At 35.5% G+C, this 21,778-nt stretch overlaps 1 protein-coding gene across 2 annotated transcripts in view; it reads left to right on the forward strand.

Moving 5' to 3' along the window:
* Lnpep (leucyl and cystinyl aminopeptidase) overlaps positions 1-21,778 on the forward strand; it is a 96,993-nt gene that overhangs the window by 56,958 nt on the left and 18,257 nt on the right. For both annotated transcript variants that reach the window (XM_052750694.1, XM_052750693.1), the window contains exons 7-13: positions 970-1,083; positions 2,482-2,613; positions 9,432-9,563; positions 11,621-11,781; positions 11,998-12,086; positions 19,725-19,908; positions 21,210-21,366. In XM_052750694.1, the coding sequence (XP_052606654.1) occupies positions 970-1,083; positions 2,482-2,613; positions 9,432-9,563; positions 11,621-11,781; positions 11,998-12,086; positions 19,725-19,908; positions 21,210-21,366 (969 nt within the window). The remainder of the gene's footprint in view (positions 1-969; positions 1,084-2,481; positions 2,614-9,431; positions 9,564-11,620; positions 11,782-11,997; positions 12,087-19,724; positions 19,909-21,209; positions 21,367-21,778) is intronic.

Below are 21,778 nucleotides of genomic sequence, written 5' to 3' on the forward strand. Positions count from 1 at the left end.
ACAGAAGAGTGCATCAGGTGCCCTCTTCCATCACTCTCTACCTGTCCTGAGGCAGGGTCTCTTTCTAAACCTAGAACTCACATTTAGTGAGGTTGGGAGACCACAAACCCCAGTGATTTGCCTGTTTGTACCTCCCTAGAACTGGAATTGCCGACGTTTGTGGAGAATTACATGGTGGCTTGTTACATGGGTGCTGAGATCCAAACTCAGATCCTCAGGATTGCAGGGCAAGTGCTAACTGCTGAGCCACCTTTCCATGCCCACAAGAGACCTAGGAGGGCCTCTTACCTTTTGCCTTCTTTTTACTACCATATATAGAAAGCATTTAAAGATTTCTGTGTGTGTGTGTGTGTGTGTGTGTGTGTGTGTGTGTGTGTGTGTGTATACGCGTGCACACATGCGCGCGCGACAGCTTTCTATAGGAATGTTACTTGAATCTTGTGTGAATCATGTGTCTTGAATTCAGATAATGGAGGAGAAACATGAAATCCAGACCCTCTGACAATCTTTAGTTGTTATGAATAATTGTATATATATATATATATAAAATGGAAAATAACCTTACTAACTTAGTATTAGATCAGATAATTTCATTATCTAAGAAATCTCACCTTAATGAAACAGCTTAAAATTTTCATTATCTATATAATCTGATGTGTTTTATGTAAAAAATTCATATACATTTTAATAAATAAATATATTCACAGTCTTTCCTGCTTCTTTTCCCATTCAGCTAAGGTAAAATGTTGAAGTTTTTATTTTACTACTAAAATAAGTTTATACAACTTTTAAAATCCTTTATTTTTTGGTACAGTTTGTATAATTTTAATAAGTCTTTAATTGTTCTGGATATAGTTTATTTTAAGACATTTTAATTTGATTATCTGTAATTAGCCTGATAGTTAATCCAATTAAGAAATTCCTGGGAATATACATATCATGCTGGTTACTAGCTTGTCTTTCCTACAGTGGTTTGGTAATCTGGTTACAATGCAGTGGTGGAATGACCTATGGCTAAATGAAGGCTTTGCGACTTTCATGGAGTATTTCTCTGTGGAAAAAATATTCAAAGAGCTCAACAGTGTAAGTACTGTATTTCTTTATTCTATGAGGCAGGAATATCGAGGTTATGAGTTATACTTACCATATATTTTCTATGCATTTGAGGTAATGAAAATTTTTTAGAAAGCTATAGCAAAATCTATAATTCTGGAGATTTTACAATTAAAATCACACTCTTGCTTATTGATGTAGTTCATTGAACATTGAAATAGTTATGTATGATCATATTTTTTACTTTAGGATGAATATTTTAACTACTACATTTTTTAAAATAAATATAGTTCTTCTGTTTGAAGGAATTTAGATAAAGTTGGAAAATTTGTTTTGTTAAAAAAGCTTAAAAATCTTTGTATTAAGAGAAATGAAATGAAGACTGCTGTCAATACTGCTTTTTATGTTGTCACTGAGTGCATTCTTTCAACAGTTTTTAAGCAACATATAAGTTGCTATTAATTAATTAGTTAATTAGTTTTCCTTGCTGTATACAAACCACATGTCATACTGTTTCAAAGTCTTGAATACCATCCTGTTGTAGAGAGGCATTATGTTGTGAGTTGTGTCATTAGAGTTTGGAGATATTTCCTGTACTCACAGCTGTCATAGTAAGCCATAATTTGGCAGATATTGCTGAAATAATTCAAGCATTATTGGGCAGCAGAGGGGAAACATGAAACTTGGGCCCCTCAAACTGTAGGAAAACCTCCCACATAGAAATGTTTTCAACCCTAAAATTCTGTGACTTTGTGTTAGACTCCTTACAGATATTATTCATGTACTTGCAGTAATACTCTTGAGAATTTCAAGTTCAACATTTCTGTATATAGGGCTTGATTAAAATTGCAAGTAATTTTTAGTTGGAATACTAAGTAGGTAGTTTAAATCATGTGTGCTACTTAATTAAGCAATGAAATACACAGTTTCACCACTTGGGGGTGCCCAGAATGCTTAAAATTCTAATATACATTCTAGGGGAACTCTTGGCTGAGCTCTCTCTCTGTGCTTTCAGACTGACTTGTACTTTATTTAAAATAACCTTAACTAAGAATTGTATATTATTTTAACAGAAACTCAAGGTAAGGACCAAGTTTCTGTCCTAAGTTTCAACTTTTAAAAATATACTTTAATCTTCATTGAATATTTATCTTGGATATTCAGATTTGGAAATTTGCTTTCGTTAGTTGTATATTCTTAATTCTATAGTTATACTCTTCTTTTGGAAATGCTAATTCTCATGTCCCTCAATTCTAAGTGCAGTTTTGAATTTAAGGAATATTCATATACTGTATTTTCAGTAGTTTATATGCTAAAATTTAGTGAACCCAGGTTTTTTAATTTTGTAGCAATTTGCATAATTTATATAAATGCTATAATTGCCTTTATACTGGTCATGACTTCCTACTACTTTTTTTTTTTTGCTAGTACGAAGACTTCTTAGATGCTCGATTTAAAACCATGCGGAAAGATTCCTTGAATTCATCCCATCCAATATCATCATCTGTTCAGTCTTCAGAACAAATAGAAGAGATGTTTGATTCTCTTTCCTATTTTAAGGTATTACTGTGCACAAAGAAATGTGAATTGTTTGTTTGTTTGTTTGTTTGTTTGTTTGTTTGTTTTGAGACAGGGTTTCTCTGTGTATCCCTGACTATCCTGGAACTCTTTCAGTAGACTAGGCTGGCTGTGATCTCAGCAATCCGCCTGCCTCTGCCTCCTAAGTGCTGGGATTAAAAGCATGCACCACCACCATCCAGCTAAGAAATATACTTTTAATAGACTTCAAACTCACTTTATAAGTCAGCAAACAGCCTAATCCGTATTAAAGATTGAATAAATAATGCTTTTGAGTATCCTATTAAAGTTTAAACTGTTTAAATTTTAAAGATCTAAGTCTGTTTAAATTTTCATCTTAACTTTTGTGAATATTTCTTTCTCTGTCTCCCTCTTAGTCACTGTGACTAGTGAAGCAGATCCTGTAAGAATTCATCTTTCAAAGTTAGTTTCCTCTGTTGATCTACAAGTAGAATGTGTCCTGAGAAAAGAAGGTCCTGAGCAAAGCCCTTCATTGTATTACTCAGAATTGAGATATTTTCTAGAATCAAGATCACCAAAATAATTAAGCAAAAAATTTATTTTAATAATTGACAATTGCTATTACCCTTCAGGTTGTGAAACATAAACACCAGGTTTGTGGATGGAAGTGGAAGCTCTGTTGGGATCTGAGCAGATTGGAGAACAGAGAAAGTGTGGTGTCAGTGTTACTGTCAGAGGGCAGTGTTAAAACTGATTAGCCACTTATTTATTTATTTACTTATTTATTTTCCCTGATTAGCCCTTTATGTTTGGTTGTCAGATTACTTGGCTAGTAAATCCCTGTGCTAGATAGAGAAGAAAGCACATTGAATATGTGAGAATAGAACCCATATTATCAAAAGGCTCAAAATTGGGTGGTAAATACATGTGGAAGAGTAAGAGAAGTTACATATGCTGAACTGTACAGAGAATTTATGCATGCTGAAGAGATACTCTGAAGAAATATAAGGTTTGAAATACCTCTAAGAGCACAAGGTAGGACATAGATGGAATAGTACACTCTGCAGAGAAGAACCAGGAGTGCTGATGGCAGCTGGGGCAGGGACATTTATGCAGAGATGGGGCCAGAGTGAGTTAGGAAGGTAAGAAAGGAGGCATGAGCCTCAGCTACAGGAGGTCCTGAATGTCATAAGAAATCTAGGTGTTTTTAAATATAATATTGATTTGATTAAACTTGATATTTAGAGAACTGAAATTGATTCAGTTTATAAGTGGATTCCAGTAGGGAGAGAACAAAATAGGACATGGCACTGAACATCAGACATGCAGTGGTGGGTGTTTGAAGTGAGTGGTCATAACAATGAGAAGAAAATAGATCTAAAAATAAGGTGAGTTTTTGAACTTGAAGGACTTGGTAACAGGGTAAGTCAGATAAAGGCAGTGTTTTCCAGATTCAAGCCTTCATCAAGAAGGAAGGAAATTATAGTACTTTTAACAAGAAATCAGGAGTTTAATTTGGTCTAAAAATACATACACTAATTTCCCTTTATCTGCAGTTTTACTTTCTGTGGCATCAGTTACCTATTATTAACCATCTTATGAAAAATATTAAAAGGAAAGGTCCAATAATAAGCAATTCAAAAATTTTAACCTACATGTCATTCTGAGTTATGGGAAAAGCTCATGTTGTGTATGCTTCCCACCTGTTCACTACTAAGTACCTTCTCAATTATCAGATTAACTGACTCAATTAGGGCTATGGTCAAGTATCTCTTATTTTATTCATTTAATGATTCCTAATGCATAAGACTTGTCTTATTACCAAAGCAAAGGTATGAAGTAGTTCCTTTAAGTGACTAGGTCAAAGTTCTTAACCTTATAAGAAAAGAAAAATTATAGGTCTGTCTAGTTAATATCTTTACTAATATCTTTACTTATTATTTCAAAATAATAAGATATTTTGAAAGAGACTACATTCACTTGACTTATTACAGTTATTGTTTACAATTATTTATCTTATTATTAGGAATTATTAATATTGTATTACCTAATTCATAGATTAAATTGTATTGTAGGGGAAAGCATAGCATATGTAAAGTTTTGTGCTTTGTGGTATCTGGCATCCACTAGGAGTCTTGGAAATTATCCCCAGTGGATAATGAAACTACTGTATTCTAGTTTTTTACTATAGTGATTTTTAAAGCCCATACTTGAATGGTCAGTAAAGAAAAGTTTAAAACATGTGTTTCTGTTGTTATACAGAAGTTAAATAAAGTTGTTATTCCAAGACATGTTATAACTGCTCTGACACCAATCTTCTAAAACCAGAATTCATACATACCTTCTGATCATGAGATCAGTAGCATACTTAATCCCCGACAATATGGTAACTGCATATTTTACAGTTGGAAATTCGGCCAATATCACACATCACTGAGAAAAATAGAACATAGAATAATTTTAGTATTTTGTGCAAGAAGAAACAAATGTCTGGGGAAGTGTGTTTGACAAATATATTCCATTTGTTCTTCATAGTCACCAAGCCACTGACACAGGTTGCCTTGTGAGGTTTCATTCATTAGCCAGTTTTGAAAGAACCATGTGCTACGGGAGATTCTTCAGGAGACCAAGTAGACAATGTTTCTTTGGATTATCCATTTCATGGTTCAAACGTAGAGGCAGATATTAGATAAATAAAATAATTAATAGGCGCTATAGGAGATGAAAGAAAGAAGAGAAGTGAGAATAAAAAAAAATGCCATTTGACATAGTATAGTTGGGGAAGGCCACAGTAGGGAGGGAATATTTGTAACCCATTTGAGAATGAAGCTTGTGGGCTCCCGGGGACAAATATTTTAGGGAGAACTAATTAAAGTATAGACCTTGTTTGCAGAAAAGAGTTAATGTCACAGTGTTAGAACAACTGGCCTTTGGTAGCCTACCTAAAAGGCTATTCCTTCCTTAGGTGGTATTTGGCAGTCCAGGTTTGGGGGCAGTTTGTAATGTTGTTGATGAAAATTATTTACTCTGCCTAAGCTATACCAAAAATGTAGTTATGCTAAATGCCTTCTATTTCTTGGGAGCTCAGGAATTTGGATATATGCAAATCAGAAAGTACTTCTATGCCAACCCTTTAATCCTAGACCAAAAAAAAAAAAATAAAATTGAAGTTTGGATGTTGAATTTCTTTAAACAGTGACCCTGGTTAACAGTGTTCCATACATTATCACAGCTTGCTAAAGGAAAGAAGTACATCCTATCTAGTAGGAGAGGGCTCAGGAAGATGGATGTGTAGCTTCTGTTCGAATTTCTAAGTCGTCTTATAATAAAAATCCTGAGCCAGATATCGGGGTGAAAGCTTAAAGATTAGAGAAACAGAGCAAGCCACAGCCACCACCTATTACCTCACCAACTTCACAAATCCTCTGACTGAAATCCTCTGAGTCCTCACCCAAAAGGGTCTCAGCTGAACTGCCTTAGTTCCTGTCTCCTCACGCCTTATATACCTTTCTCTACCCAGCCATGTCACTTCCTGGGGTTAAAGGCATGAGTGCTTCCCAGTACTGGGATTAAAGAAGATGTGTGCCACCACTGCCTGGCTCTGTGTCCAGTGTGGCCTTGACCTTACAGAGATCCAGATGGATCTCTGCCTCCTGAGTGATAGGATTAAGGGTGTGTGCTACCACTGCCTGACCTCTATGTCTAATATAGTGGCTGGCTCTGTCCTCTGATCCTCAGACAAGTTTATTAGTGTACACAATATAGCACCACAGGCTTCCTTTAGACTTCACCCATGTAACTACTCCTCAGATGATTTTGCCTTGTTTTCATTGTAATAGATTATAATTGTGAGCATGCCTATCAGCTGAGTTTTGTGAGTCCTTTTAGTGCTGCATCTAACCTGGAACTGGTGTTAGGAAGTTCCACACAGCTTAAGATGACAGATTGCTTTTCATGCTTAAACATAATGTAGGAGCAGGGTATTTGAAATAGAATAAGCAATGGAAAACTAGTAGATGAAGTCAACAGAATTATTAAGCGAAATCATTGTGAAGTGTAATATATAATAAAGGCCTTTTATTCTAGGTGAAAAAGGACATTTGATCAGGGAAGTATTATGATATTTCTTACTGTTTTAAAAATTATGTCCTATGTTTAACATCACACGAAGTCATGATGACTGAGGTAGTTGTCATGGATGGACTATGATTGTAATGAGAAATGATATATGGTTGGACTTGGAATGTGTTACAAAAAAAAAAAATCTAGTAGCATTTGCTGATAGATTATATGTAGAATGTATGAGTGGAGTCAAACATAAACTCCTGAATGCTGTCCTCTGGCCTTCACATTTACACACACACACACACACACACACACACACACTAAAAAGTTTTCTCTCACCAACTAGAAATTAGAATTGTCATTTACTGAAATGGAGAAGACTGCTGTATAAGTAGAATTGGGCAAAGAAAAAACTGAACTGTTTAGTATGAGATGTATATTAACCATACAAGTGGAGATACCAAGTAGGTAGTTGAATGTTGTTGGTTGTTTTTGCTTTTTGACTCTTTTGGCTCTTTGTGGGGCCCACCACCCAGTTCCCAAATAAGTCACACATGGAGGCTTGTTCCTAATTATAAATGCCTGGCCTTAGCTTGGCTTGTTTCTTGCCAGCTTTTCTTAACTTTAAATTAGCTAAATTAGTCCATCTGCCTTTTGCATCTGGGCTTTTTCCTTTTCTTACTTCTGTAATCTTACAATAACTCTTACTCCATGGATGGCTGGATGGCTGGATGGCTGGCCTCTGTGCCCTCCTCTCCTTGTTCTCTTGCTCTTTCTTCTTTCCTCCCAGATTTCTCCTTTTATTCTCTCTGCCTGCCAGCCCCACCTGTCTTTTCTCTTGCCTTGTTGTTAACTGTTCAGCTCTTATTAGACCATCAGGTGTTTTACACAGGCACAGTAACACAGCTTCACAGTTAAACAAATGGATCATAAAAGAATGCAACACATCTTTGCATTATTAAACAAATGTTCTACAGCATAAACAAATGTAACACATCTTAAAATAAAATTCTACAACAGTTGAATATAAGTCTGGATGGAATTCAGAAGTAAAATCTAATTAGATATATAAATCAGGGGGTTAAAGCCCCTAGATTTGAGAACAACTAGAAAGCAAATTTAGGTGGCAAAAATTAGAGGCTCACTGCACAGTGGTGGTACATGCCTTTAATCCCAGCACTCAGGAGGCAGAGGCAGGTGGATCTCTGAGTTCGAGACCAGGCTGGGCTACAGAGTGAGTTCCAGGAAAGGCACAAAGCTACACAGAGAAACCCTGTCTCAAAAAAAACAAAACAAAACAAAACAAAAATTAAGAGTCTCAAGGGTCTAAAGAGCAAATGGCAGGGCACACCAAACTTTAGTCATTGGGAAGATAAGATTCAGTAAGAAAGACGTGACCATAGCATTGAATTAGAGGTAAAATTAGGAACACTCTCCCAAGGCTGGGTGCATAAAGACTTTCAAGCAGGAGTGGGAAATCAGTCATATTAACTGCTATCAGTGCATTATTGATAAGGTGAGTAAGAGAAGTGAGATTGATCTGACACCAGAAAATTCACCAGTGTCCTTGGTTATGATATTGCTAGTAGAGTAATGGTTAGTCTGTGGTATAAAAGAACATGAAAAGAGAGCACATGTAGATGACTGTAGAATTTTAGTACAAATGAGAAGAACTAGTGTGATAACTAGAAGAGGCATGAAGTTAAGGAAAGGTAGAGAGTCAATTATATGAATGTTTAACTGTGTGTGTTTTTTAATGGGAATAATTTAGTATAGAGGAGAAAGTTCATGTAGGGAAAAAAGAAGGGACTAATGAGAATAAAAATGCTTAAATTTATAGAATAAATATAGCTATAGAGTGAAAACTGAGTGGAATAGCTATTAAATTTATCAGTACTTATAATCTTGAAGACTTGATAGTGCTACATTTTTATCAGAAGTGAAATTCATTCAAACACTGTGTTTAGGGTCTGCTGCTAGGCATTGTAGTAGGCACTATTTTCTGTAGTTGCGTCTTTGAATAGTTCACTCAACTAGCCTTCAGTATAGAAGAAGAAATAAACATATTCCAGATATAGAAAATAATATCAACTGCAAATAGGGCAATGTGACTTCTCTCTCAATTCAGAAAAGACACCAAACAGGTAGTTGCTTCCTGGTTGGAAAGGTAACTTGTGTGAGGGGGTATAGTATTGCCTGAATACTTGCAAGTCCAGTTATGGAATCAGTGTTTGTTTCTCTGTACATTCATTAGTATAGGCATTGTTCAGAAGAAGAAAGATCCTGATTATTTCTGCAGCATGGGAGACTAAAATTAGAATGTAATTACTACCAACAGAGAGATTTTGAAAGCTCTGCTAACTAATTGTGTCTTTCTCAGTGTATGTACATGGATGCAGCTTGCACTTTAAGCATTGGAGGTGGGAGAAGAAATGCCATGGATTTGTCATGTGTTTCTATTAAAAATATACAAATGTTGACCATTTTAATACTGACATGATAACAGCAAAATACACTGATAGGCCACAAAGAATGGCTCGTGGTAGATTTAGTATGCATAGGAATCTGACTCTCTTTGTTAATGTTTATATCTTTAAATAATTGTATTTGAACATGGTCTACATCTATGCAAACAAGATTAATAATGTATTATTACTATGTTGTATATATGAAATCACATGTTTTAGAAATAATTCACTTTCAATCTTAGATTCTTGATTCTATGGCCTTCAATAATCTGTTATTTTCTCCTCTTTTTCTCAATTTTTGGACAGGGAGCTTCTCTCTTGTTGATGCTGAAAACTTACCTTAGTGAAGATGTGTTTCAGCATGCTATCATTCTTTACCTGCACAATCACAGTTATGCATCCATTCAAAACGATGATCTCTGGGACAGCTTTAATGAGGTAAGTAGCCTGGATAATTCAATCCTGTCTACGAACTATAAGGTCCTCTGCTTATATCTATCACACATGTAAATGGTACCGATGATAGTTATTTAAGAAAGAGAAGATAGAGCTTAGCATATAAACATTTGTTATTAAAGTCAAGAAATGAAAATACTGTTTATTGTTGCAAAAAAAAAAAAAAAAGTGATCTGGCCGTGGGTAGCCGTAATTATTCTGTACCATAATCTCCATTCCTTTTGTTGGTTGGATAAGGAAAATTTTTCTTCTCAATATTAATGAATATTACATATTTTTGATACTTGATTTTTTGAAAAAGCTTATTTTCCTATATCTTTTCTAGTTTTTCTATCTTCAGTTAATGGTACTATATGGAGCCTTATGAATCTCTTGTTTTGGGGCCCAGATCCCTCTCAGTAGATGATATATCACAAAATGACTACCCTGAGTTACATACTGTCCTTGAGTTGTTTGTCTCTTTGGATTTTGTTACACTTTCATTGTCTAACAAGCAGTGTAATTAGATAAAAGTTATTCTTCAGAGCAATGGGCGAACCCAGGTGCCTATACACCTATGTTGGCTGCACAATCCTCATAGGTTTCTGGGTTTATTATTCTGATCAAAATTGGTGGTTCTTTGTGTTCTTCAAGGTCACAGATATATCTGAAATCTGATAAAAGTTCTTGTCATTTGCCTCAGAAAACCACATACATGCAGGAAGACATCACACGTAGTTTCGGAGTCTTCTGGATGCTGAGCCAGGAGCCCTTGCTTTGGATGTGTCTCCTTTACTCTTGCTTTGCCCACTCTGAATGGTGGTATTTCCAGTATTAACTTTTTGCCCAGAAGATAGAACTTCCCTACTAAGTTCTGTTTGAGAGAAGGAATTAATTCTTATTACCTAACACTTGCTTCTGTATTATTATTTCCCCAATCATATGTTGGCATTTTAGTTGAGAGTGATCGATACTTGGTTCCCATTCATACATATTGTGACATTTGGAACATATCACTCACTACAAATAATGATGTCCCATCCCAACCTAGTTCCTAAGATTATTCTCGTTTTTTTCAACCTCCATATTAAACTTGTACATTAGTCTCTTCTTTAAAGTTATCAAAATACCTTGCTTTTCTTCCTAGCCTCTGGTCCTGAAATAAATAGGTCAGAGCCATGAGAAAGATAAGATTAATACCTCTATGAAATTGGGGAACATAGTTCCGTACTTTTGTATTTTAAGCAGCCATATAGTAGAGCCTTCCTTAATGATGTAATAATGCAGGTTTTATGATGTTGTGGTGGCTTGAATTTACATCTATGTGTAATCCAGAAAAGTAAGCTGAATCATAAATTTAATCTTCTTGCTTTAAAGAGACCATTTTTTGTAAACCACTTCTTGATCATTGATACCTGATGTCTTGGATGTAGTGAGCCTTATAGGACTAATAACCTGAGACATCAGATTTTAGATTTTGCAGAAAAGGTAATGTATTTTTGGAAAATGAGATCTATGATCATCAAAGAGTTTACAGTCATTCGCTAAAAGACATGGTTAAGGGTCTAGAGTTTTCTGTAGCTTCCACTGACTTAACTTTTTAGCTCTCCCCCAAGACTGGGTCTTTAAAAGATAGACACTGAAAAAGCAGAGTAGGAGAATAAAGAGGAGTATGGACTTGCTGCTTCTCAGGATTGAGTTGCAGTGCTTCCATCCTATAATACTTCTCACTAGTTGTGTCTTTGAAGTGGTAATGCTGTTTCTTGAAAGTGCACTTACATCTTCTATGAATCCATAGAATTAATGTTAAACTCTACTGGTTGGTAGCATACCTGCTGCTTTTCAGAATGGTACTGCTCATGCCTTAAGTAACACTCACTTATATTCCAAGCTAGTTTGTTTTACTTTGCTTGATGAAAAATGTAAACTCAACTCAGCATCAATTCTGTGTGATCTTCATGGAGTACATTAGGGAAAGAGGAAAAGTCACAGGCAAATTAAACTAAAACTTTTAAACTAATTTTATCATTAAGCAAAATTAATTTTTCTTAATTGACTAGGTCACAAACAAAACATTAGATGTAAAGAAAATGATGAAAACCTGGACCCTACAGAAAGGATTCCCATTGGTGACTGTCCAGAGAAAGGGGACCCAGCTCCTTCTACAACAAGAAAGATTTTTTCTAAGCATGCAAGCAGAAATTCAGGCTCCAGATGCCAGGTATCATCCTTCTTTCTTCCCAGCCCATGTCATTTCCACCTTCAGGTATAAGGATTTTAGATGTTTTTATAACCATCATTCTTGTGAAACCTGATGAGGTCTTTCCTCTCTAGAAGGAGTTTGGAAACTTTCGGTTACTGTCACAAACCACCAAGTCCTGAATAACTAACTGAAATATTAGGAAGAGAACTAACTTCCAATGTTTTACTTCTGCAGCTACCTTTGGCATATTCCAATATCCTATGTCACTGATGGAAGAAACTATTCAGAATATCGATCAGTTTCACTACTGGACAAGAAATCAGGTGTGACAATAGTTAATACCTTTCTGATAAAAAAATTACTAATAATGTAACTTTAAAAATTTGACCATAGGGCAAATAATAGATTGCATTTTGCAGTGTGTACATTCTCTAATCTAGTGTCATAAATAATTAACATTTGACTACAATAAGACTGACTCTTTATATGTATAGAATTGGCTTTTAGTTGTAAGAAATAAGACTAAGAAATTGTAGAGAATATCTTGGCAGTGTTTTATTTTTAGGTCCTGGATAAATATTTTATGTTTTAAAATAAGTAAAAGAACCAAAGCACTTGCTTAAAGTGTTGTTATCTACTTTCAAGGGATAGCCTGGGCCAGTGCATTTTAACAAGCATTTTATAGATTATTTATATGCATAATAAAGGTTGATTTATGACCTAGATTTATGGTAAATGCTTATTGTAACATATCCTGTAGACATGTATGTAGCTGGACTTTCATTTGACCACCAGCTCCCAAATAATGACACTGAGACTTCTTATTAATTATGAAAGCTTAGCCTTAGCTTAGGCTTGTTCCCAACTAGCTCTTAAAACTTAAATTAACCTGTTTATATTAATCTGTGCCCTGCCACATGGCTCGTTACCTCTCCTCAGTAAAGTATGTCCAACTTCCTCTGTGTCTCCTGGCAAATTTTCTGGCTCTCAGATTCTCCACTTCCCTGCAGTTTCTCTCTCTCTCTCTGGAAGTCCTACGTGTCCTCTCCTGCCTCGCTATTGGACATTCAGCTCTTTATTAAACCAATCAGAAGATGCCTTAGCAGAGACATATCTTCATAGTGTACAAAAAGATTATCCCACAAAACATGTGCATTTTTTAAAAATGAAAAACAAACAAGGAACTATCATAACAAGAAGATAATAAATCAATGATACAGGCTGAATATCCCTAATTGAGTTTCATTACAACATTCAAAATATTTCCTATTTTTAGATCAAAAATGGTTTCAGATATCCAGGTTAAGAATGTTCTACTAGTAAAATCTGTGCAAATGGTAGAAAATATACAATGCTCCCAGATTTGAAATACTTCTGGTCCCAGGCTTTTCAGACAAGGGACAATTAGTCTGTATATGTTTACCCATAAGCTGTCCATAAAAAAACTATTGAAGTATAATTTCTGACCATTTGTGAAATATATCTGTGATACCTACACATATATTATTTATATTTACATCCCAAAAGAACATAAGACTATTGTTGGGTATTGTTGGGTTCTGTGAGAATCAGCCATGAATACTTTAGATTTATGAAAAAGGGAAGGTTCTTGATTAGATTTGGGTCTGTTTTCAAATCTACATTTTTGATAGGTCAGTGAAGCCTAATTGCCTGGTTCACACCATGGCTCTCCCATTTACCACTTAACTGGATTTTAGAAGAGGTATTTGACTGTGAGCCTACTCTAAAATAGGATTGTGATAAGGATTTTTAGAGTTTATTTATATAGAGCACCTTAAATAATATCTGGCATGTGCTAAGTCCGTGTTAGACAACATTGCTAATGCCCTTACTAAAGAACCTTTAAGGCAAGTGTATCCACATTACATAGACTATGGAAACAGTCTTCTAACACTATCATAAGTTCTCTTGTGCTTTCTTTATCATTTTTAAAATTTTTACTTGAAATCATGTACACATGATTTCCATATCTTGCCTTTAAAAGCATATACATGGTAATTGACAGTCTTTCATTTTTTTATACCCATGATTCATCATTGTCTTTATTAAAAATATTCCCTAATAAAAATATCAGATGTTAAGATTCCCCCCCCCATTTTGTCTTTTTTTTTTCCTTTTTATCAGTGCATCTCAAAATTGAAGATTATTACCTTTTGTGATTGGGTACTGAAAACTAAGTCACTCTTCTGTATTGTATGATATCAGTGGAAGCTGTCAGCTTCAGTATATAAATGTGCCATTTCATTGCAGCTTTACCACACACTGCAGAAGAGTCACAGTAGCTACATAACAGTCTCACGATTTAAAGCCCTGGGAGCAAGAAAGTAATTCCACCATCTCTTTGATTAATGTGTGAAAAAGTGCTGCCTTCCCTGGTGAAACAGAACTCTAAACATTAGAGTTCCTAAAGGGGTACTCTGACTCAAGGAAGAAGATTACCCTTCCCTTCTGTGCATCCAGCAGTATAGTGTAGGCAGAGTTTTCTCAATTAACCATAGCCACTTCCCAAATTACCACACAGGGGCTTAATATTATTTATAAATGATCAGCTAATAGCTCAGGCTTGTTACTGGCTAGCTCTTACACTTAAATTAACCCATGTTTCTTATCTATGCTTTGCCATGTGGTTCATGGCTTGTTACCTCATTTTCTATATGTCCTGCTTGCTCGGCAGCTGGCTGATGTCCCTCCTGACTCTGCTCTTCCTCCTCCCAGAGTCCTCTGTGTCTGGCTGTCCTGCCTATACTGGCTACCAACTGGCCTATCAGCTTTTATTAACCAATGAGAGTAATACATATTCACAGTATACAGAAGGGTTATTCCACAGCAGTATAGTCTAAATACAATAGATCATTTAAAAAGAGCCAGTAAGGAAATTTGCAGACTTCCTAATAGTATTTAATTTTTACTGGTATTAGAAATAGACAATAAGAAATTTGCTTCTGTCTGTTCTTTAAAAAGCTCTGTTTATATGAGAGTGTGGTACACTATATTTGAGATTCATGCTGAATAAAACAGCTCCAATTTCCCTACTTATTCCTTACACTAGTCAACTCTTTGTTACTGTAACAGAATAACATAATTTAAAGTGGGGAGAGATTTAGATCAGCTCACAGTTTCTCAGGTTTTAGTTCCTGGCTCTGGGAGATGGGAAGGAGAAGAAAAGAAAAGACTCATAGTAAAAGGGAATATACAAAAAGGAATATAATTGTTGAATCTGAGGCTGGAACTGGCCCAATTTGACGTAAGCAGCATGTGCTCTTAATAACTATGTAGTTCTCTGGTGGCTGTTGCTGCTTTTATTTCTGGCAGCTTAGATTTAAGACTGCATGTTGAAAACACTCTGCTCTTATATGAAAACGTTTGACCCTAAGGACAGTTGGATCTCCTTGGCTCCTGATACCCTAATAGTAATTTCTCTCAACTTAGTTGCATTTTATTTTTTTTTTCTATCCTCAAAATGTAGCAGAGAAAATGACTTTAGGCTTATTTTATTTCATACATTGCTGCACTATAGGATCCTCTTTGGTTGCTTAAGTCTACAGTAGGGCTTTGGGCTTAGCTTGCTGATTCAATCATGTGTAATAGTTATATTCAGTTAGTATCTTTGTCACCCTTTCCCATACACATTATTTTTGAATAATTGTTGTGCATAATAGCAAAGGGGATCATTCTTCAGGTTATACTAAAATTTTCTACCTTGCCCTTCCTACCTTTCTGTTATCTATTTTTTCAAACCTAATGTCTTTAACTGTAGGAGATACTTAATTTTAACTAGAACTGTTATGTTTCTGAAAAAGTGTATCGTCATACCAGAAATATTGCTATGAAACTAAAAGATGTATCATTGGAAGGAAAAGCAATTAGAAAGAAAAAGAAGGGGAGGTGATTTACTACCATATCTTCATGTGCTGTTATCTGGTCTGTTTTCCTACTTAATATGATAAAGAGTAAAGGAAGTGATACAAGAAAGGGAGGGCTTTTTGCATGGAGTGCATTTAAATTGGGTACTGTGGTAACCTCTGGAACAGACTCGATGTCATATTTTCCAATTTTCTAATGTATTTTTTTGTTTCAGGACTTCAATATTTCTTTATAAAACAGTAGTTGATTTTCATAGCTTATTGACAAATGGTTTTTTAAAATCACAATTCGATTACTTTGTCTGGGTTTTTGCCATTTAATATTAAATTGCTCACTCTTTACTTTACAATAGACTGTGAAAACTGAACTGCTAATCTGTTAATGATTATAATAAATTAAAAATATATGAGTCGTCTCATCTCATCTACATTTGAGCTGGCAACCAGTTAGGTCCCTTATGTATAAAGTGATTATTTTTTGATAGCTATGCTATTGAGGTCCTGCATCCTAGTTCACTCAGAAGACATGAAAGGTACTACTATGCTGTTCTTTAAATGATAATTCTTCTCTGTTCTTCTGCTGTTGGCTGTGTTGCTTATGTTCTGGCAACTTAATGACAGTAATAATTTGAAATATACTCCTAGCTTCATTCCTTCACTCTACCATCTGGAGTTGGCCACGTTTGTAGTGTAGCACGTGCTCATCAGTGAAAGTAATCATTATTTTGCCATTTCCTGAACCTATCCAATGAAACAGTTGCCATGCTTGTCATTTATTTTTAGGTCAGCAGAGATGGGACTGTGTAGTCCTCCTTCTTTCAGAGAGTTTGTCTTTGAAAGCTCCATAGGACATTATGGAGCTTGCTAATCCAAATGGAAAATATTGGTACTTTTGGGGTTAGATAATTATACAATCATTCCCACCATTTATAAGCTTGTTTTTCCTAACCTGGAACCATGACTTTTTCCATCACAAATACTTCCCAGAACTCCATACTTCTCTGGAAAAAGAAATGAATTTATTTCATCTAACATATCTTTCCCATCTGTTATTATATTAATAATAAAACAGAAATTAATATTGAATCTTTTAATGAAAAAGACTGACAATTCTAGTAAGACATAATTAGAAACATTTCCATCTTCATAACATCCAAAATGTCAGTGAGATTAGAGTAATAAAAGGAATCAAATAAATTTCAATAATTCATGCTTTTGAGCTTGACAAACTATAAATAAAACTTCAAGTACTAATATATCTTTCATTTTAGAATATGTTTCTAAAGCACTTTGTATAAAAATAATTCACTATACAAGTATCATGATAGGGAAAAATTTTAAATGATGTTTTAAAATAGGAGATTGACTAGAGTAGAACAAGTCCTGAAATGGAAAGTTGGATATTTGAACATTGCATATGAAGACAATGGAAGTGAAGGGGTGGGAGAAGTCTTCAAGGTAAAGATACAGGATGATCATCAATACATGTAGGACAACTGTAGGAAATACTACATTAATTAAAACAAGTATAGGAAAATAAATATGCTCCACTATAGTATCATTTGTTTTAGATTAGTTTACTTCTTTTTTACTGATAACTGGGGAGCCAGCCTCCAATCAGCACCAAGATATGTAAAAAAAAAAAAAAAAAATCCACAAATGCAGTGAGGGCTTAGGAAAAATTCTTATCTGAGGGTTAGACTTTTTCTGAGCGGTAAATAAGGAAACACCTTTTTTGATGGTAACTTTCTCTTTTACTTCATCTTGAAAAAACCTTCTATTTGAAAATTTCTCTTGCTCTCTCTTCTAACTAGCTACTCATCTTTTCTCCTCTGCTCCCTCAGTACACCCTGCTCTTTATACAACAGCCCTCCACATAGCTCTACCCAGCCTTCCACATTGCTTTACCCAGCCCTCCACATAGCTCTACCCAGCCCTCCACATAGCTCTACCCAGCCCTCTACATAGCTCTACCCAGCCCTCCACATAGCTCTACCCAGCCCTCCACATAGCTCTACCCAGCCCTCTACATAGCTCTACCCAACCCTCCACATAGCTGTACCCAGCCCTCCACATAGCTCTACCCAGCCCTCTACATAGCTCTACCCAGCCCTCTACATAGCTCTACCCAGCCCTCCACATAGCTCTACCCAGCTCTCTACATAGCTCTACCCAGCCCTCTACATAGGTCTACCCAGCCTTCCACATAGCTCTACCCAGCCCCCTCTCACAGCCAAACTCTGGACAATTATATGTTACATTTTCAGGGCCTGACCCATTCTCATAACACAAGATAAGTCACATAGTCTCTCTTAGGCTGGGGATGTCACACTGACTGGCCATTGAGTAATGCTTGGCCATGCACGCAGCTCTTTCTGTAGGCAGAAAGTGTCATTGAAATTGAAGACTTAAAAGTAACAGCTGAACCTTGAGTGGTAGGGAATATGTGAAGAAAGTCCATTACTTCAGGGGGTTATGTCTACCAAAGTTGCTTCAAGTCTGACCCTGAATCAGCAATAAACACCTCGGAGTTTGTCATTGTATGTTTGTCTCCAGGGGCAATCAGTTTGCTTTGAATTTGTTCTGAAGTCTAAAATTAGCTGTCTTTGTGACTGAGAATACTATTACTTTCCTATGTCAGTCTGAATAATGAAAAATATCCTAGTATTTCTCTTCATCAAAATTATATAGCTTAAACAGAAATTATCTTCCGGATCATCCACAGCTATATGTGTCCCCAAAAGATGGAATATATACATGAGATAAAGATACAAGCAGTGGGAAAACACCCATAGTAGTTCTTAGGAAAGAAATGAAGTGGCACATGAGAAGAATTACAGACACAGGCAACTGGTTTTCAGAGTCTGTGGTCCTGTAGGCCTTGCTTGACAGGATTGTCTACATCATCTGGTGGGTTGACACCTGAATTATCAATTGCCCTGTGCTGTATACTCCCACAGCCTCCAGCACTACTATATTTATAATTAAAAAAGGATATACTTTTAAGATCAGAAGATAATATATCATTCAGACTTTAATGTAGTTTAAAACTGTTTGTAATGACTTTAGTCATTATTTATTTTTTCATTTGGTAAGGATTTGTACCTCGCTGTATCAGCTGAGAAGTTAGAGGTGAAGGTTCAGTGAGCACATAGGGCTTTTGTTCTAACAAATCATCATCTCAAGGTCTTTCCAAGCATGACTCTCCTGCTGCACCTACATCCTATTGTCAACTTTTAAAAACGTTTTATTAGTAATTTTAAGCATATTGAAAATTCTCCAGTATATTTTGTAGTCAGTTCCTTGTTTGCACATTCTCTTCCCCCAAAAAAATCCATAGGTGTTTTTAACAGTTCTCTCAAAAACACACACACACATGTATGTATATATGTGTTTAAAAAAAGTACTTGGCACTATAATGTTATTTTAACTCAGCTATTTCTTAACTTGTGCCTAGTAAAACCTTAAGCGTTTCCTAATGTTTATTTTCATAGCCTTGAAGTATTTTCTAAATGACTTTGTTTTTTTCTTTACTAGTGGTAAAAGACAAAAGTTGAGATGGGACCTATTTTGTATAGTGCACCCACTATTTTAGCTGCTGCTCCACTCTGCACATCATCCCCTCCCCCCCATTTCTCTCCCATGCTAAGGCTTGTGTATTCTGAAGTCACTTAAAAGAATGACATCTTAGACATCCTTTATTTCATGAAGCCTCTCCAGACCCTTCAGAGTGAAATATTTCTGTGTGCTTCCATGGAATGGTATGTTTTCTTTTTCCACCAGTGACACTTATGTAATATTGTATCTAGGTGTTTTTATTAGACCATAAAAACAGGTCTCTCTGCTCTCTTCATCATTTGATCTCCAGTGCCTATCCTCAAGCTAATAATGTATGATGAATAAATAATGTTTAAATAAGTGAGCAGCAAACTTCATTAACGTGAAACATACTGTACCAGCACACAGGCATTTAGTTTCTTAAAAGAATTATGAATGTGAAAACATGCCTTGTTAACTTTGAAAAAAATGAAGCCCCCTACTATCTTCTCTCTTGTTTTAATTTTTCCTCTCTTTTAGATATCATCAATCTTACAGAACAAGTACAGTGGGTCAAAGTCAATACAAACATGACTGGCTATTACATTGTTCACTATGCTGATGATGACTGGGCAGCTCTAATCAATCAGTTAAAGAGAGATCCTTATGTTTTGAGTGACAAAGATCGAGCCAACCTCATAAATAACATCTTTGAACTTGCAGGGTAAAGTATGCTTGATTTACATCATTATTGTCATTTTTAAAGATGTTATTGCAGTAAAGAACAATTCAGAAAATAGTTTGAAATAACAAGTATATATTGACTATTGGGTACATTTTTAGAGGATTTAGAAAATGTAAGGCATGTTCATGGCTTTCAGAGATTTTATAATGCATTAGAAACATCAGCTATAAACACATTGAATAAATAGTATAAAACAGGATCAACTAGGAGTTCAAGAATAGATACCAACAAGCAGGATATATTTTATTCAGTAAAAATATTGTAGGAATTCAAACTTCAAATTATTCCATGAGAGAATTATCTTCAAGAAGTAGTTGGATTCTGCCTAAAGCTAATTGCTAATCTATTGGTTGAATAGCATCCCTAGTGACTGGAGCATCCTTATATGTGTGTAGCTTGCCTCCCCAGCCACCTTGTACATTATAGAAACCCAAAACCAAGAATGGTAATAGTCTTTTGTAAAGGTATCTTTTGAATAGTTTACAAATTTAGATTGATTCTAGGTCTAGAAACGCAAAGAATACCCATCATTATTACTTTCTATTTTTGACATGTGTTTTAAATATGAAGTAGCCTTATGTCCTTTCAACCATTAGTGCTATAACTTCTACAAACTGCCCAGTGTGTTTGTTTGTTTGTTTGTTTGAGACAAAGATGTCATTGTGTAGCCTTGGCTGGCCTGGAACTGGCTATATAGACCAGGTTGGCTTCAGTCTCACAGAGATCCACCTCTCTTCCTCTTGAGTGTTAGGATTAAAGGCATGCAACACCCCACGCAGCCTAATGGCTTAGTTTTTAAAAGGTACTCACTGTAAACTCACCTTGGACCTTGTCTCAACAAATGTGTCAGACTGATTATAGCAAGAAATAAAATTTGTCTGTTTTCTGATTCAGAGTATCTGATTCTGATACTCTGAATCAGATACTGATTCAGATAGAGAGTATGCCACTCCCAATCATGTGGTAAATAGAAGTAATTAGTAAGTAAAATCAATAGTAGTCGTCTTTTCCAAGACAGCATGATGCTTTTACTGAGTCAATGGCAAATAATAGATGACTTCTGGATCTAAAAGTGAGCTGTTGTATATCTTTATGTTAAAATACATCTTTACCTGTGAGCCACTTAAATATAATTACATGAGTCTAACTTTGCTTAATGTTACTGTAAACTTAAGTTTCTTGTCTGCAGAACTCACTGGCTCACTGTAAAGTTTCCCTCCATGTACATAAAGTTATATGTGTCTCAGCAAATTTACATTCCCTATTCATTTATTCTTTAGCCTTGGCAAAGTGCCTCTTCGGATGGCATTTGATTTGATTGATTATCTTAGAAATGAGACCCATACTGCACCCATCACTGAAGCCCTGTTCCAGACGGGCCTTATCTATAACCTCTTGGAAAAACTAGGACACATGGACCTGGCCTCAAGATTGGTGGTAAGTCTTCCTTTTTTCATTTTTTCTTGTGGCCTACATTTAATGCTGTTATTCACAATTCTATTCACCTCTTAACATGCCTTAAACAAACAAACAAACAAACAGTTATATTGCAATTTCTTTATTTTGCTAGTTGTAGAAATCTCCACTCTGGATCAAAATGTCAACACTTACCATGAAGAGTTGGCGATGTTTTGTTTTTTGGTTTTTTTTTTGGGTTTTTTTTCTTCTTCTTCTTTTTAAATGCCCTACAGGCTTGCCTGCAGTCAGATTTTTTTTTTTTTAAGATTTATTTATTTATTATGTATACAACATTCTGCCTCCATGTATGCCTGAATGCCAGAAGAGGGCACCAGATGGCTGTGAGCCACCATGTAATTGCTGGGAATTGAACTCAGGACCTCTGGAAGAG

The sequence above is a fragment of the Peromyscus californicus genome, unplaced genomic scaffold (genome assembly GCF_007827085.1).
Source record: "Peromyscus californicus insignis strain IS unplaced genomic scaffold, ASM782708v3 Scaffold_22__1_contigs__length_63687245, whole genome shotgun sequence".
Taxonomy (NCBI): Eukaryota; Metazoa; Chordata; class Mammalia; order Rodentia; family Cricetidae; genus Peromyscus; species Peromyscus californicus.